Here is a 19,645-nt window from a genome sequence, read left to right as displayed (position 1 = left end):
ATAGTCACAATTGAGGTCCTCTTTGAGAGAGCATGTAGTAGAGTTCCTAATTTTATGTTACATAAAAAAATTGAACAGCCAAACCATATATTACCATTATAAAAAAAATTAATTAATGATAATAATTCCACTAGGTGTTTCAATTTTGATAAATTACTATGGATCCTTGGAATTATGAAATCAATGAAATTTTTCATCAGTCTGGATGTAATATGAACTTTAATAATTGATGTCAAGGAGAAATCGTTATTAATTTCAAAAATAAAATTTCATCAATTTAAACAAAAAATTTAAACTTATTAAAAAAAATTAATTAAGGTTGTGATGAATGAGTCGATCTCAGTGTTTGTCATTTATAGACATTTTTAATTGTACAAATTAATTTATGATAATTTTGTGTATAAGATAATTTTAGATTTAATGAGATTAAATTAAATCTCCTGTAAAGTTTGTAAATATTGTATAGAACTTTTACAGATAAATGGATTCACAGTATTCGAGTTTTTTTGCTCTCCTTTCCTTCTACCCCTCCTCAGATGAAAAAAGGTATTTTTAGTAAAATGTATGTAATCAAAATATTTATAAGTAACAGTAAAGTAATTGTTAGAAAAGTACTGGTTCATGAAAATATTAGTCCTTATTTGACTTTTATTTATATTATAAGAATAAGTAAATCTTGTACAGGATAGCTTAATATACCCTGTGGGCGGAACGGACAAGAAATTAAACCGCTTAACAATACTTTCTTCCTATGCTATGGGCATGCTGGGATTTGATCCCAGGACCTCTAACGTGGCAAGTACTGCCTCGGCCACCCTAGTACTGAGCTTAAATTCATACAATAATTGTACGGATTATGGGTTTTGAAACCATGAGGAAAAAAACATTTTATATGTAGTGATTTGTCGTGATTTTTTCTTCACTGATGCATTATCCTCCTGGTATTACATATGATGCAAACGAAGAGTACCTTACAACTTCCTATGTAAATAGAAATAATTTGTTCGAATCGTGAGAGGCGGTCAAGAATGGGGTAGTTTAGAAAAACCTTTTTCATTTTTTTGCCGGCGCTTCGACCTTGGTCATGTTCAGGGCCTGGGTAAATTAAGACGTTTTTCTAAACTACCTTTCTTGACCGCTCCTCACGACTTAAAACAAATTATGAGACAACAGGTCACAAAGAAACACACATAAATAGAAATGTTGATTAACAGTTTTAAAACAATAACAAATTACAAATCACAACATCAAACTTTTTTGGTTATATGGTATTTTGGCCATGCGTATGAGCACAAATAACCCATCTAACACTAAATTTCATGTGCCACCTTTAGCACTCAAGTAAGTTTTAAAAGAAATTAAAAAAAGGTATTAAATAAAGACAATTAAGAGTACTTAGATTATAATAACAATATTAACAAATATAAAGCTCCAGTAATTTTTTTTTCAAAACACTTTCAATTTTTAATCACATCACTTCATTGTAAAGAAGGTCATTATTATTATTTATATTTTGTAAGCCCCTTCCTGTAAAACCTTCATTGCACAGATTCACTAATAATTTAATATTTACACCATAATTTTTTATATATATAAAAATCATACACAGATCATATACACTTTAAAGCGATAATTGATTGTGTAACTACATTTTACATGGTAGAAATTACAAAATCAAAACCGATATTGTGAAAAATTTTAAATTTACATATATCCTCAATGATTTAATTTCTTAAATATTCTAGATTTAGCTTTGAACCAAAAACGAAAACCCATTCTAGTTGTACATCGTAAGTCTTAGTGAGGTGAGGGATTAAATACCTACTAGCAAATTAGTTTTTGAGTTTTTATATACTGATCTTTATTCAAGGGACTAAAAAGAATTTTAAAATATAGAACTTTAAACCGCTATATAATACTATTTCAATTGCCAGTTTTTAGTGGGTACAAATAAAGTTAATTTATAAAAGCAATACAAAAATAAACATGCAAATTCCTGTAGTGCTTTAAATATATCAATTAAAATAATTTATTTATAATAGTTAAATAATTTTTCTTAAAATAAGGCTTTTTGGGATCAAGAAATATATTAATCTTGAAAATTAAATCTGTGATTTTAATAAAAACCCTATTATTTTTGTTAGTAATACTAATTTCTTTTCTAGAGATAAATGGAATAAAAAATTGAGTACATCTCTCACTGAAATAAAATCAATAAGTAATGAATATCACATTATTAACAGTTAGAATCTTAATCTACGGCTTAGAAAATAATTTTACTGCTGGGGATGGTTCATTATCCTGAAGACGAGTTCAAGAACAGCTGGAGAATCATGTGATGACATAGCCGCCTGGTGGAGCACTCGGATGAGCTCTTCGTCTAGCCGGTTCATATACACCGAGGGCAGTTTGGCACCGCAGCTTCCGGCCTCGTAGCCAACCTGAAATGGTAAACATTAGGTCTGTCTCAAAAGTATAGAAAGAATGACTTACGTTTTCAGGATGTATCGTTGCCCTGATGGCAAGGGGCGTGAGATTGGCATCGGCAAGTGAATCCAACATTGGTACGAGTGCCATGCACGTGGCTGAAGCTATCGACTCTGACACTCTGCTGATATCAAGCGGGTCGGTTGCTTTGCTACCTTCTTCACTCTAAATGGAAAAAATATGTAAGTGGATTTGTCGCTCACAATTTAAATATAAATAAGTACATTTTAACTAAATGAATATTTAAATACTGGTAATGGGACAATTAAGATCAATGCTTGTAAAATATCATATTTGTTAACTTTTGATAAGATTTGTACAAAATAACAAAAAGAATAGTAACTTGCTGGCAATAGCCCAGGCAGCTAGCTGGCAGGAAAAAAAGTAACTAAAAAGTTTTCCTAAGCTTAAGATGGATAACAACACAATATTTATTATACGTTTTAATAATTATATTTTTAAGTATGATGGGCCAAATCCAAATTATTTTTTAAATAACAACAGACTCACTTTTAAAATGAAAACTTCTGTCCATCTGATGATCTTTTTCTGATCAATGCCTGGGTAATCTGTGCCATTGTGGACCCTGATTGATGGTACACCATCAAAAGGTTTATCATCTATAAAGCTCTTAACGCTAAAGTAATATTTAAAAAAATTAATACTTTCTTTTACACAGCAAAATTATAATGAAAAGGCAAAGCAACTGACCCAATGTTGAAATTGGTGTCATCGGCACACCACTGGAGATGTACGGTCTCTTCGTCATTAGGCCCACACGAGATGGTGTAGTCTTTCATATCTCGTAATGCGGCTCTGAGGTTGGTCATGCTTTCGCTGGGCAAATGAACTATCAGGCCATCCTCGACAATGCTGCTCTTTCCGGACAACCCTGCCGTTTTGAGAGCACCTTTGAAGACCACAAAACTTGCTCCTGTCACTGTTTCATAAAGGCAAGAAAAATTAATCAAATTTGAAATCTTCTGTTGTACTTGCTTGTGGTAAATGTTTGGTTGATTGCATTTATTAGCATGAATGTGAAAGAGGTCATTATGTAACACAAATTTCTTAGATTAGTAGATTTTTGTATTTAGTGATGGATAGGCTCCATCGGGCCTACTGGAATGAATGGAATGCACAAAATATTAAACTTATTGTAAAATTTGATGAGATTGATGTTTAGTAAATTTAGTAGTAATTTAATGTAAGTTGCTTGTAATTCTAAAATGACACAGTTGCAAATAGAGCCTAAATTTTTTCTTTCAACTATCATGATCTTTTAATGTGACCAGATAATCAGATAAATAATTTAAAGTAGTTAGTGTGTACTTCTTGATTAGTTTTGCTTGCTGGTATCACCTAAGCATGTGCAAATGTAAATACTGATTTTACAAAAAATAAAATACCCTACAATGTTTCCTTTTAAGCATCTAAAAAAGATTTTCATTTAAATTTATTGTTTAGTAGAAATTTTGATTCCTGTTAATATAACAGGTTTGTTCCAATACACATAAAAATCATCAGCAATCTAGTTGCCACCCATACACAGTTGAGTTTGGGAGTTCCATCAAAGTTTGTGACCAATTTTTGACCGTTAAAACAGACCAAGGATTTTGCTATGACCTGGTAATCAGAGACATGTGCAGGCGTTTCTCCATGCTTTCACTCTTGTCAAACTGGAAAGTTTTTACAACTAGAGCCCCGATTCAAATATGCCATATATATGCAGTAAAAACCCTTAAATGTGCATTTAATTTGCTCTAAAAATGTTAAAATATGCAGGATGAAAGTCAGAGACATCATCCAACAAATAATTGAATAATTTCTTTTTAACAGGCTTTTTTCATTCTAGTGACAATCATTGTGAAAGGAAATATAACAGAACAATTTCTCTCTCACAAATAATCATATTATAAATGATAAGCTAGATTATTTCAAAAATTATAATTATTAAAAGAAGACAGAGGACTGACATTGGCTATTCCTACTCCCAAAACCTGACTACTTCAGAAAAATTAATTTTCCTCCCCAAATTAGATGCCTATAATTTCAAAAGAATTCTATTGTGTCAGTTTATTTAAATAAAATATATTTAAACAAATTAAGTTTTTCATTAAAAACCACCCACAACAGCCTGGCCTAAACAATAAAAGAAATAGACAACGGAAAATAATGATAAAAATTTCAAATTTGGAATATTCTTCAAATATTCAAAAATATTATAAAAAATTGAACCATGTAAGTATGATTCGGACAAAATCATCATCAAGCACAATACTACGCAAAATGTAGTTACAAGTGATGAAATGAACAATAAAAAGTATTTTTCTTAATTTGAATAACTGATGACATTTTTGCTCAAATATTCTGAAAATTATACAATGATGTACCGATTTAATAATTCCAATTTTAAATTATAATTTATTTCCCTTCCTAGTTAATTGTCCTCTGTATTTAATAGGGTGAGTACATTTTTAGTAGTACGTAGCCGCTATCCCCAAGTAAACAGTTTTTGCCACATATTTGCTCCATGTTCTGGAAAAATGAGAGTTTGAAACATTTCGATGTTCACAACCTTACAAACCATACAGAAAAGCATGTTCAACAGATTTAACAATCTGTGATCAGTCATGTTTGGGCTTAGTTGACAATTAATTTGTGATTGTGAGTTGGAACAAACCTAATACAACCAACTACAAAACTGCTGAACTGAAATCACGAATCTCCCCACAACTAAATCGCTCCCGGATTGAATTTCAATAAAAAGAGAAATTTGAAAAAAAAAAAAAAAATTACCTCTTCTGGGTTTGCTTTGAATGTTAATAGCCTGACTGTTGTATGTATTTTCATCTTTAGTACTCTGTATACAAACAAGATGTGAGTCAGCTTCCAAGCTGAGATTTGCCCCAAAAGCCAAAACACCATCGTTTGAGTTATTCAAAGCTCTCACAACCTGCAAAGTTTCATTTTATAACATTTTATAAATTGAAATTTTAAATTAATTTTTCAGGAAAGGAAAAAAATGTCCAGAAGTTTTGGCGTAAAAATGAATAATTTTCAACAATTACCTGATCGTAGCCATTCCTAGGAAATAAAATTGTAGTCTGACGGTCTTCCATGTGAATAAGAAGTCCTCTTACTGTAGCTAATGAATAACTATATTTTCGGAAATCCTACAGAAAAAAATATATTATCAACATAAAAAGCAACAAAAACTCTTTATTATTGTTTAAATAAAAAACATACCACAAGTATTTTCATAACAGTATGCCCGATATCTGTGTACAGTGGTGGTCGGGATCTAATTGAAACCAAAGGGCAAGGATAATATCGGTACTCAGCTCCAAGCCTTAAGACGAGCCGTAAGGGGAAGAGTCGTGCCCAAGGAGTTTCCCAGCTAATAATAAAATACAATAAATACAATGATTTTCATCAAGATAAAAATAAATGGATTAACCTGTGGACTAATATGGCGATGAGATACGGTTGTGGAGGAAGAAGAAGGTTCGTTGTACATTGAAACGTAGGTCTAATGTAGAGAAACCCTCCGTGATCCTTAGAGTTGAACATGTTGTTTGAAAATGCAGGTGTAAAACTCATTTCGCTTACTGTTGTGCCTTTAAAAAACGTAACGTAAACAATTAATGACTAATGAATTATGAAAGCTAATGTTAACTAATAAAAAATTAAAACACAATTGAAGTATTTAAAAGGGCTTTGCTTCCAAATGATGGTTTGGATAACAGACATAATTTATTATTCAGTGTCAAGGTTGTAATATTAATATTTTGTATAATCTGCAGGATGATTATCTCCGATCATACTAGTCTGATCAGTCTCACTGGCATTTCACCATATTCAATAAGACCAAAAATATCAGGAAGCAAAAATACATTAGATAGGCAAACCAGCAAGACCATGATAAACCAAAATCATGCAGACTACAACATATTTTAAAGTAATGTAATAATATATAATGTGGTAAAACCTCAACTGTACAATTCCTCCAGTTATACTTTGGGCTAGGTAAGATTGACTAACATATACTAAGTATAAATCACTTATATATAATTATTGAACGAACTGTGGCAAAATAATATGATTTTAAAAAATCTTACCTTTAGATGCCTCTAAATAAAGAGTGTTTATCAAATGAAAAATATCGACAGGAGGCAAAACCTCGTTTTCGGTAATTTCTAGAATTATTGCAATTTCATCTTGCCCCACGAAGGCAAGGCCCTCAGAAGAAACACTCCAGCATTCCCGCTTGACGCAACAATCCACTGAAACAAAAAGTTGTAATGGAAAACAAACAATGAACAGCAAAATGTGCTTGATTTGAGAAATAAGTACATACATTTGACACGTTTTATGTTAACAAATAGGTTATTGTTAATAGCGAATTTGACCGTCTGATCAGCAACCTCCTGAACATCATCGCTGAACTGAAGCTGTCCATTCTCAATTGTGACTAATGGAGGAAGGTTGGAATCAGCTGGTATGTAGCTTTGTGTTGTTGGATCCAAAGGCCTTTGATGAGCAGGTGAGTTCGCACCACGACTTTTACTTCCTTTAAAAAAATATATATACAGCATAATAAAATAAATATAAAAATTGTATTTTTGATGTTTTTTTTAATTCAATTTTTTTAGTCAATGTAAACTTAGGTTTAATAAACCTAGATGCTTTAATGTTTATAGTTTGTTTAAATTATATTGTTTATTAAATTTGAACATGGTTTATCGGAAGCAAAAGAACTTTTTAATGTCATTTTAACTTACAGTTTTAGTAAATCATTAATTAAAATTGAAGGGGATTTCACAGTAGTCATGTCTGTATTTGTCATGCTAGTGGGTCTGGGTTCGAAAGCAGGCAAATCCCACGACTTTTTAATTGATTACGATATGAAAAATGTATTACAAATGATTTGATCTCTTGTCCGCGCCACATGAATTGCACATTATGCCCTCCTTTATATACTATTAAAATTGTATATATATTATTTCATTTCATTTTTTTTTTTTTTTTTACCCAAACAATATTAGGTCAGCTAATTTCCTTCGAATTGGGATTGGAGAACTATCTTTCATTTGCAAAAGGTCCCTTCGCCTGACATGATTTAAATATTGGTAGGGGGGGTAATCCTTCATAAAATTGTTGCTGGCTACTGAGAATGTTATATCATGCTCTATGATTTTACAAATAAAAAAGCAGATACTATTTTTTAAATAATTTTTATCATTATTTTTAACGAATAATTGGATAAATTATGGAAAAAATTTACAGTCACAGATTAAGTGTAAAAAAACTGTAAACAATATACTAGCCATAGTTATGTGGGTAACACAAGATGGCAGCCAAGCTGAAAGTGATAAATTAATTCTGGAGGGGACCGTGGTGGCCGAGTAGTTAGGACATCCAACTTGTACTTGCCATGCTTGTGGGTCTGGGTTTGAATCCTGGCAGTTCATGGCTTTTTGTTTGAAGATAATATAAAAAATTACATAGCGGTTTGATCCCACCTCCACGACACTCAATGGGCTGTTGGATGATTAGACCCTCTTTATGACAGATGTCATATTCATTCACTAATGTTGCACATTGTGGTCTGTTTAACTTTAAACAATTCATTATTTTTCAAAACACGACAATATTTATCAAGGATGCAAATTTACAAAGCTGAACAAGAGATCTTATCAAACAGGCCAATAAATAATAAAGGTATCCCACTTACTAAGCCTGTTAAACCACAGTATTCTTTTGGAATACCAACTCTCAATGAAAAAATTAAGATGGTTTGTAAAATTCAATTTCAAACAAGAAATTAAACAGATCTAAATAGACGTGAGCAAACGTTGAGAAATTATGGACAAAAGTACACGAAGAGCTATTGTCAATAATTGCTTTTGATAACCACTCAATCCTTGATAAAATAAGGACATCGGGGTTGGTTAAGAATTATCCTTTTGAGAATAAAGAATTCACTGCAATTAGGTAAGTTTAAAAAGCATGAATTCCTAATATTTTAGTTTCCAATATTTTTAATTTTTTTGAACAGTTTCACCATGAGGTCACATCAACATTAAGTACTGGATAAAGGTAAATATGTGAAACTAATACTAACCATTTGGAGGTCCAGCCATTTTACGAACACTCCTTCTAGGCAAAAGCCTCGATTCTGATGGACCATCTAGCTCGGTCAGATCACCACCGGGCCTTATGCCATCGCTGAATATGACTTGTTTGGGAACATCTGACTTAGCTCGCCCTGAAGGTAAAGAAAAATCAGTATGCTACCTTAAAATAATTCACATCCCTTGAATACCTTCTCTTTTCAAGACACCTGTTGGTACAAGTACAGAAGGAGGAGGTTGGTTTAACGTTGAAGCTGCTTGCTGCAATGGTGGTATCATCGAGCAATATTCCATTGGGTTGTTTGGATTCGGCTGCCTACCTAGATTATACCTTCCATCGTCAAGACTCACTAGAAAACAAAAACAAGGTGAAAATTCAAGATTACACAAGAGTGAGATAAACAAAACAGTCGTAAAAACGCTTGTGACCATTATATCATGCACCTCTGTATATTATGTTGAAACAGGGTTGACAGATCCTTGCCTCAGTGAACTGCATGTACTCTAATGGAGCTTTCAAATTGCAACATTTTGAACATAAGACCTGGAAAAGTGAACACATTAGCTTTCAGATCTTGAAAGCTACATCAGGAAATACTTACAAGGCCACAAGCTCTGCAATGATGCCTCCTTCGGATAAGTGTAAATTTATCCCGACACTGCATACAGCAATCGCTTTCAGTGTCAGGTACCCAAAAAGGTGCAACCTTTCCCAATTTGTCCATGGGGCTTGTTGGTGCTGACGAGTTGGTCGCTAAAAATCAAATTAATTATTATCTAAACCATTATTGTTTGCATATTTAACAAATGATACAATGTCATTAAAACTACCTAGTATCTTTTTCCTAATTCCAGTTAACTGAAAGCTATTAATCTAAGTTTTTTTTTAAATTTTTATTTTAGGGATACCATTTATTATTTATTATAGTAATTCTGAATTTTCTTAATATTCAATTAATAAGCAATAATTGTATCATGTAAGAATAATATTTCATTATATTAAATAATGATATACACCAAAATATATAAATATTTTACTATTTAAGAAATAACACATGAAAGATTACAATGAAAACCTTATCTTTGTCTTAAACAACCTTCAAATATTTAATTAAAACATTTTATCAAATTGTTTGCTTCCACTTTTCAAATTCCGCATTGTAAAAATGCAATAAATCTTGCTAGTGTCCTGGGGGAAATCACTGTTTTGATGAGAGGAGATAGGCAAAACAGGTTACAAGTACAAAAGTATTACTACAAAATAGTGCTTCAAACATTATCGGTTTTAATCTTTTTAATATTACTTACCCTTGTTTATTTGGAAAGAATTTACTTCTAAATGTAACATTATGAATATAAAGGAGTTTAAAGATTCATTTTGAAAACTAGAAATTATAAAGAACACCTTAAATAAAGGCCATATTACTGTTCAATTTCAAAGGTAAAATCAATATTCTTGGATTAGCAAATGGTTAATTATTCATTTCACCTACCAACCTACCAAATCTATACTTTAAAGGTAAATAAAAAATCTATAAAAAAAATATGCAACAATTTGATTAATTTATCATTTCTTTGATACTAAAATAAAATTAGTTTATGACAGAATTGTTTTTACACAAACTGACCATTTAAAAGTATATTATTTTTCTTCAGATCGTACTATTATTTATTTATTTACAAAAATGTTATATTTAAGGAAAAACATTCTTTTATAAACAAATTTTCTATTTTTAAATATAAGCGTAACTAAGGAGATAATGATATTAAAATAATTCCTACCTGAAATGTTAGTCGGTGTTGGGCTTTCCTCGCTATCAAGCATCAAATTTGATTCAAGGGGTAGTGTACTTGGCCTAACAGGACGCTCATCGTTCAACTGATCGCTCTGTTCCTCAGCCTCTGTAGTGTACGAGCCTTCGTTTTCCACAACCAAACCGCTTTCTACAACGCTCTCTTGACTTACAGACTTTTCCACGTTCTCGATATTTTCATTGACTTGATTTTCAGCGGCTATACAATCCTCGTTTTCTTCACCAACTTCTACACTGTTAATTTCTATACTATTTACATCAGTCTCTTTACTGTGGAAATCTTCCGGCTCTTCATGTGATGTCCTCGCTTCAACAAATATTTCCTCTGATTCTTGATTAGAAGTTTCTTCGTCAGGGTTTTGTTCATTTGTACAATTACTTGCATTACACTGCTCCTCAATAACCAGTGAATTTGGTATTTCTAAAATGCCATTGTCTTCGACTAAGCTGACTTCATCCTCTTGAAGATCTTCTTCGGTAACATCTGTTATCTTGTAAATTTCACTAGATATATTTCTCACTATTGAAAAACTATCCTTATCCCTATCCTCTTCTATTTCGCCTCCTGTAAGATCATCAGCTATACCTGGTGTTTCAGGTTCTAGGATTACTTGAGATATAACTTGAACTTGTTCGGCAACATTTTTACTATCATCACATTCTTCTGTGGGTGTTTTCTGAGTATTTAACAGATCATCACTTTCAGTCACGGAACAATTTTTGCTAGAATCTTTTGGAATTGCACTGATTTCTTCCTCAAGGTATTTCAAATAATTTTCAAGTTCAGCCTCAGAGATGTTATCATTATCAAATCCTACAGGCTTTAATTTTGTATCTTCCTCTTCGATAAGGGAACTGACTTCAACAACTGGTGGTAGATCATCTTCTACAGGTTTCGTCTGTTTTATAAGGTCAAAGACTGGCTGGATATCAGTCTTCTCTATCTGAACCAAACCAGTGTTTCTTACTGATGTTATGTCAGGAAGTTGATTGTGCAACTCTGGATCTTCATTAATGTTTTTTTGAACTGGCTTGATTGCATTTGAGTCCAACAAATCAGGAGTCCCATCAGAGCAAATTTCTACTTCCTCACTGTTCTCACTCAAACTAACGTTACTGTCACAGATGTCTTCTTTTTTCTCGATGTTCTCGTTCTGATTGAAACAATTGGCTGAGATGGCATTTACACTTTCAGATTCCCCGTTGTTGTTGCTGTTGTTATAAACATCCTGGAAATTGTGTTGCTTTATAAGACTCGTGTAATTTTGAGGATTTATAGGAGTGGCTGCGAAATCCGCATCGGCGAGATTTATCGGTTCAAAAGCAGGCCTACGGTAGGTTGAAGCAGGTGTTTTAAAAGGCTTCTGGAAAAACATTACAAATGAATTATTAAATAATACATCCAACTTGTAGACATTTAAAGTTAATAAATGATAAAAGGTTTAACAAATTAGTTCAAAATGCAAAACTCATTTCTGAAAGAAACATTTGTCTTTAACCTTCATTAAATCACTTTGCAAGGACAGTCACCAAGTTGCAAATTTTGTGATAATAACATTTAAAATTAGATTTTTTTTAAAAACAACTCCTTTTGAAAGACACCACCACATAATTTTTGTTTCTCTGCTTACTTTTAAGTAACAGAGCATAATTATTTCATAGGTTATCGTTTATTTATCTTTTTTTAATTACAATTCAGTCTAGTCTGTTAACTGGTGAGATGAACCCATTATAAGTAGATATGTAAAATATGAATCAGTAAATGACCAAAAAATATATGAATAAAATAGACATAAAATGCCATGTCACCCAACCAATTACTATTACTTTTTTCCTTTGTTTTTAATATTTTCTTTGTGTTGAATGAAATACTGTAATATCAACCATTAGGGAAACACTATTCAGTTAGTACAAATAATGACATATATTAATTGCTAGCACGCATTAGTTTAAAAAAAAAATTGAAATCAGAATTAAAATACACACACATATGAATCAAAGAAGGCAAATCTTTAAAATGAGAAATATAAATTGAAAAGAAAAATCATTAAAAAAATATGGTTTACCTATTTTATAATTAACACTATTATGTAATTCATATACGCTTAGTAATAGAAGCGTGAGAGATAAAAATCTGGGGATCTCATGAGAACATGCCATTGAGGTTGGTTGCTTGTTTTTTAAGTCAATAGAATTTCAGTTAATCGAACTTACTATCATCTAACCAAGATATCGAGAACCAAGATAACGCCAAAACATTTTTATTGATTTTATATATGTAATAGAAATATAGTATGCGGTTAAATTAACTGATAAATACTTATTCTTATTTTAATGGGCCATGGTAAAACATTTTAAAATAATCAGTAATGCTGACGACAAATTTTTTCACACAGGTTAAAATTATTTCAAAATACAAACCTCAACAAAACGATAAGAAGTGAAAATAACAGATTCAATTTAAAAAAAAAAAAAAAAAAGTTTTGATGCTTGTATGATTGGCAGTATCACAAAAATTAAAATTCTTTTGTGGTAAAATAATAATTTTGCAAGATTAAAAGTGAAATTTTCAAATAATTTTTGGCCAAGCGGGAATAGTCTCATTATCTTATTGTTTGAAATAAGAATAAGCTCAAAAATTAAATTTATAATTTAGTGACCGTTAAATAATGATTATTTAAAGATCTTGAGATGAGGTCTGATATGATGTAGGTTTACAAAAACATTTTCTTTACCATGCCAACATTTAAATAAGTATTGTAAAAGTGGATCGAGTTTCTTAACAAACCTTTTAGGACAGAAAAAATGAATAACCACCTCAAAAAATTAAATATTCTAGATTCAATGGAATAGAATCACATCTAAAGAGTATTATTTGAAGAGAATGACGTTCTCAAAGTAGGATAAATGTACAAATGTTCAAATACGGATTTAATGAAAATTCATTAATGATAAAAAATAATCTCAGAAATGCTTTATTCAAACAAATTTGGTTTCTCTGAGAAATAGTCCAAAAAATCAACTTTGAAAAAAGTCAAAAATTTAAAGTTCAAGTTCAAATAAATCTTGTAAAACATTTTATTTAATTGTTATATTTTCATGTATGTTAGTACAAACAATGTGTATTTATTACAAAGCTTATGAAGTAAAATACTGGCAGAACTTTAAATAGTATTTTTTCCTAGATGTTTTTGATGCTTACTACTTTCTCTGAAATTCACCTTATTTTGATGCTAATCACACATTCTAAATGACAGATCTGCTCGTATTAAAAAAAAGTCTGTGTCTGCTTTCCCTGACATTCCACACTTGTGATAGTTAAAATTCTTTTGTAGGCTCAATTTATAATAATAGGCTATAATAAATATTAATAGGTTCAAAAACAAAATTTTTAAAATAGTTCTCGATTAAATCTGACAAACTCAACTAAATATATTCTTTTTGTTGTAAAGAAAGAGAACAACAACCTCAGAAATGGAATTTTAAAATAATCCATGGAAAGAAAAAAAAGATAGTAACAGGTGACCAGCATACTCTAAATACCCAGAAAGCTCTATGAAAAACTAATCACACCAAACTCCAGCCGTTCTTAAACGAATTGATTGCTACATTCCAGTTTGGATTTAAACCAGGGCATTGAACCACACACCAAGTACATACATAGATTGACTAAAGAAATAATCAGAGAACAGTTCGACGCAAAACAACATAGAATTGTCATATTCCTAGACCTGAGACAAGCTTTTGACAGGGTATGGCATGTTGGCCTACTGCATAAACTGAAATATAATGGACTCCCTGGGTATCTTTAAATATAATATGCTCGTTTGAAAGTAATAGAAACTTTAAGGTACAGATACATACATGACTGTTTCACGTATGCATCTAAACAGACACTCCACATGGTTCAGTATTTCTTTCTCCCATCCTGCTAAATTTCTTCATCTATGAACTTCTATGCAATTTACATCGATGATAAGATTGTATATACTCAGCAGATCGTATTGTACAAAATGCCAGCTCGACAGTTCATATCGCCTTAAGTGAAGTGGCACTTACTTTAATACATATAATAATACTTACTTTAATACTTTAAGACACGGAAACTAAATTAATCCGAACAAAGCAAGGCTAAAATATTCACAATCCATAATACAATGAACCCCCAACAATTGAAAGTGGATGGAGAATCCTGAAACTTCCAAAGATCGGTCAGTAAAATATCTGGGAATCACCAAGGACCAAAGCCTCAACTTCCATAATCTCCAAACTACAAAAAAAACATGCTCACCTCTCTTCCATATCTACAAATAAATGGTGTGCATTGTATAAATTTATCCTTTGATTGTCTTGCTCTAAAACAGTGAGGTATGGGGAAGTGCCACCAAACCAACGATCAATCAAGATTCAAACCCTTCAAAATAAAATATTCCAGGTTGTAGTAGATGTAGAATGATTAGTCAAAAATGGGCAACAATAAAGAGGACTCCAAACACTTACTAGGACAGACAGGATGTTATTAGTTCTAGGAATTTATGTTCACCACAAACTGATGTCAAAGGTGCTGCGTTCAATAATCTAGGACAGACATTTGCTGGGAGAAACAGGAGGGTCACACAGGACCAACATACAATGAGTGCAGAGTGAATATTTACTTATAAAATGTTTGTGGCAACTAAAGTTATATAAATAAAACAATATTTTAAATAGCCTGTAATATTGTTTAAGTACAAAACACTCCAATAACTTGTCATTTTGGATAAATCTGTTACTCAATTTCAGAACAAGCGTTTGAAAAAAATTAACATAAATATTCTGGAAAACAGAATATAATTGGGCTGTGTAAAAAAAGAATAATTAATATAATTAGATCTTAGAGATAAAAATTGGGTTCTCCAGTGGGAACATGCCATTCTTGCAAGTTCATTTATTTGATTTTCATATCACAAGGACTGTTTCACCTATAATTTTTTTTACAGGAGTCAAACAAAATATTGTAGGGTTTTGCCAATACTGACATCAAATTTCGTATTCATTAATTTTTGTTTGTAATATTGCGTAGTATATGGAAACCACTGTGTACATCGACATACAACAAATTGCTATTTATGAATATAGAACTGTTGTAATAATATGCTGTATGTTTCTCATTTATTTTCTTTCTTTCTTCTATTGGGTGGCAAGAAAATAATGACTTTTTTACAGTATAACTTTTTTATTTATTTATCTATTTAGAGGTGTACTGTCCATTGTTTGCAATTACTTTTTGCCACCTTTCAGATAGCATGTCTAGTCCTTTCGCATAAAAATTCCCATCTTTTGAGTCTAGTAACATTTGAACTGTTCAAAATTTTGTCCATTAAAAAAATTTTGTAATCACCAAAATAAATAGTGGTCACAAGGTGTGATGTTCAGAAAGTATGGGGGTACAATAAAATTTCCCAATTCAGATTCATTAATAATTGTTTCGTCCTCAAAGCAACTGGTAGGTGTTGTCGTGGTGAAAGAACTTTACTGTTTGCTAGTGCAGGCCATTTTTGCTTTATTTGAAAGGGCACTCTCAATATGACACAAAAATGACACATCTACACGGAAAACAAACACTTTGAGCCCTGAAGATGATCTCAATAAAGACTGAAACTTTGGCATGATAAAGAAAATGTTTTTCTAAAACCTAATCATACCAGACCGCATCTCACGATCTCCAAATAATAATTTATTTGAAAGTCTAAACAGGTTAGCTTTTCACAGTAGTTTCCCTTTAATTGAACTTGTGGTAAAAGGTTCAAATGAAAAGGGCCAGACCTTTCCACCAAATGCACAGCATACATTTTTTCTCCATGCACTGGTTCTTTTGGAGCGTCTGGGGGTCGTTGACCAAGTTGGCAGTAAGCTTTTTTGTGTACTATGGTTTTATATGTGATCCATTTTTCATCACCTGCTACCATTCTATGAAGAAATGGGTCGTAAGAGTGACAGCAGAGGAGAGAATCAAGATACAATCCGCCTAATTCTTTTCACTGAGTTTGTATGGGATCCATATAATGTACTTTAAAAAAAATCCAAGCCTTTAGATGTGGTTTCCAATGGTTGTATGCAGAAACATTTAACATCTTCCTAGTCATTGGGTCGTCAAAAGGGGATTCTCTTCTATCCTATGCCTCGTCAAACTCAGAAGAACGTCCCCTGCACACATCATCTTCGAGAAATAAATTCCCTTCCCTAAATCAAGCAAACCATGGTTGGACTTTATGAACATTTACATCATTAGCAACACTGCAACACAGTGCACACAAATTAATTCATGAAGTAAAAAATGCCTTAAATGCGTTTTATCCAAAGACATGATTACCTATCATATTATTCGACACAACTAAAGAAGTTGAAAACAGAAACTGAGGAGAAATAAAGCCTTTTAATTTAGGGATTAAAAAGAATACTAAACAATCCATATTTGTCATAATTGATCATATTAATTACCCCAATTAATTATTCTTTTCATCTAAGGTTTTTGGTTGGGATGAAAAATTAGATTACACATTTGAAAGTATGACAAAAAGAGGGAAAATTTGAATGGTTGTAGGTTTAGATGGGAAGTTGGTGTCCGAGGGGGGTGAAGTTACGATAGCCCAAGTGGTTAGAGCAGTGGCATATTGAGCTGAAGGTCGTGGGTTCAAATCCCACTCGTGACACTAATTTTTCATTCCAACCAAAAACCTTAGATGAATAATTAATTGGAGTACTAAATTAGTTGAAAACAGAAACTGAAGAGAAATAAAGCTTTTTAATTTAGGGATTAAACAAGAATATTGTAAACAAAAATATAGGCAAAAAATGTAAGTACTGAGCTAATCATATAATTGAAAAACAACATTACTTTCTTGCCAAACCAATGCAACAAATTGCTATTTATAAATGCAAAGTAATGATTGAGAGAGTGAGACAAAAATGTTTATGTTTATGTCTGCTTTCTCTGACATTCCTCACTTGTGTCATCTGATGTTGCTTAACTGAAAATGTTGACATTTTGACTATGCCCAGGACCATTTTTATTTTACAATAAGAGACATTTGATACGGTATTAATGTTTAAATGTCAAGGAAGTTCAATATTATCAAGGAGTGCATCAACAGTATATATTAAAGAGAACCTGTGAGAAGAGATGGCTGTTGACTTTTCCAAATGGGAATGGTGTTGACTGAGAATGAAAATTCCAAACACAACCTGCCAACTGGTTTAGCTTCAATGAATAGCAATAGCAAAGAGACGTGTGTGCACATTTAAAACGCGCTACCTTTGACGTAATTCATTTCAAAAAGAAAAACAAACGGACAACACAAATTCTAAATTGTAAATCGTGCGGAGAATAAGGAAATACCTTGTTCACGTATGTGCCGTATGATTCATTGAAGTAGAATGAGGGGAGTAACAAAAAAGAGAAAGAGCGAAAGCGGTGGAGGTAAAAGTAAAAGTTCAAAAGAAAATCGTACCACTTAACAATAAGCATTTCTAATTAGTTGAATGCGTTTGCAAACAATCCTCTCTAAACGGGATTATATAACTATGAAAAAACAGAAAAACTCTGTTAAAATATTGTATAAGAGAATACAAAATACAAACTCATTCATTTAAAAAATAAAATAATTGTTATGATTACCTGGGAAATTGATAAAGCATGGTTGTTGATAACTGACGGTACGATTGATTCTTCTCTACCTAGATGAGAAAATAAATCATAAACTTAGGGAAACTATTAATAAACGTTCATTAATTACATCGCATGCTTTTATTAAAGATTAATCACCTTCATTGTATTCGAACTCGTCCAGTACTTTTTCAATATCAACTGCGAACTTGTCCATTATTTCGTAACACCATTGCCACTGACTAGGGGTCTGCTTTGTTAAATTAGTTCTGCGAATCTGCTAAGTTAGAAATCGCCTCGCCCGTGGGGTCTCAACGGAGGTTCGCCCTGTTGGACTGTTACCACCTGGCTAAGACCTGACGGGCATGTGCCAAGTTTTAGCAAAATACTAACAAAAATCTTGCATTGTACTAAACATATTGCACTAATTATAATGAAGCCATATAAATATCTAATATTTTTAAACTAGTATATGAAAAAATAAGATAATTATATCTATTTTGGCTATTATTACTTATATATATTTAATGTAATAAAATTTTTAGAATAATTTACAGCATAACTTTGGTATAAAACCTAATGTGAATATCTGAGTAATTTATGCTGAGAACATTCAAGAGAATTTTGAAGATACTGATACTATGGTGACCAAACTGCAGAAGACGATTCAAGGATGGGTCTGACTAAAGATCTGGTCATAAATTTTAACACGTGAATATTGTAAAAATCTTTTGAAAAACTAATCATCAATCCTAGAATTTTTAAAGCTTTAGAAGTTAAACTTAAAATTTAAAATTTATTTTTAAACATTAGTTGTTGGTCAGATAGCCCTATACGTTAACTGAAGTAAATTGATGCCATTGATTGTGTAAGTGTAGTTGATAGAATTATTGCATTAGGCACCCTGGATACACTTGACTTCTTCCATCTTTCAACAATGGTATGATTATAGCCGATCTGTATCACATAAATACAACAAATTTGAAATTTAAAAATGGTACAACTTAAAAAAAAAAAAGAAGTTTCAGAAAGAAGTTTTACAAAAAAACCAGCAAAGAAGACATAGACTGTTCAAAGATTTATTTACAAAATCCAATTATTAACACAAATGGGAGATTTTATCTGTTTTATTTAACTCTAATCCTTTAAAATGGACAAAATATTGCAAGAGGAGGATTGCCCAATAGATAATTAAAAATATTAAGGGTGGCCAGTTTTTCTTGCCTCTCAGTGTCTATTCTTATTTCTTTCTCACTTCTTTTATATTTTTATAAATATGTGTTTTACGACACATTACGTACAATTGTTTATTTGCATTGTTATTTTTGAATATATCCATATTTTTAACTATTGTTATATGTGTATATATTTTATTTCAATTATTCAATATTACTTATGTATAGTTCAACCTCTTATAAAAATGTATAGTATTTAGAGACTGTTAATTATTCTCTAAATACTTTTATAGAACTGGCTATATTTACCCCTATAAATAAGTAAAGCGTTCATTTTTTTAAACTGGTTAATCAAACAAGTTAAATAATAGTAATTCATATAGATTTAGT

At 31.5% G+C, this 19,645-nt stretch overlaps 1 protein-coding gene across 2 annotated transcripts; it reads right to left on the bottom strand.

The window, feature by feature from the left end:
- Positions 1–1,191: 1,191 nt before the first annotated feature.
- Positions 1,192–18,379, bottom strand: LOC106674159 (zinc finger FYVE domain-containing protein 9). 2 transcript variants are annotated; one of them, XM_024228867.1, is made up of 18 exons: positions 18,240–18,379; positions 18,093–18,151; positions 11,581–11,799; positions 10,404–11,529; positions 9,224–9,375; positions 9,066–9,165; positions 8,813–8,971; positions 8,612–8,755; positions 6,845–7,057; positions 6,606–6,770; positions 5,945–6,104; positions 5,734–5,884; positions 5,556–5,660; positions 5,284–5,440; positions 3,199–3,427; positions 2,998–3,124; positions 2,494–2,652; positions 1,192–2,441 (listed from the first exon to the last, which is right to left on the bottom strand). In XM_024228867.1, the coding sequence occupies exons 1-18, from the start codon at positions 18,295–18,297 to the stop codon at positions 2,277–2,279; spliced, it is 3,648 nt and encodes a 1,215-aa protein (XP_024084635.1). In that variant the 5' UTR covers positions 18,298–18,379; the 3' UTR covers positions 1,192–2,276. The 2 variants fall into 2 exon arrangements, with proteins under 2 accessions (XP_024084635.1, XP_014262213.1); XM_014406727.2 differs by having other exon boundaries at positions 10,404–11,799.
- Positions 18,380–19,645: the final 1,266 nt, after the last annotated feature.

This window comes from Cimex lectularius, unplaced genomic scaffold, assembly GCF_000648675.2.
Source record: "Cimex lectularius strain Harlan isolate CLEC.00 unplaced genomic scaffold, Clec_2.1 scaffold340, whole genome shotgun sequence".
NCBI classification, from domain to species: domain Eukaryota; kingdom Metazoa; phylum Arthropoda; class Insecta; order Hemiptera; family Cimicidae; genus Cimex; species Cimex lectularius.
This window is presented reverse-complemented; position numbering and strand designations above follow the sequence as displayed.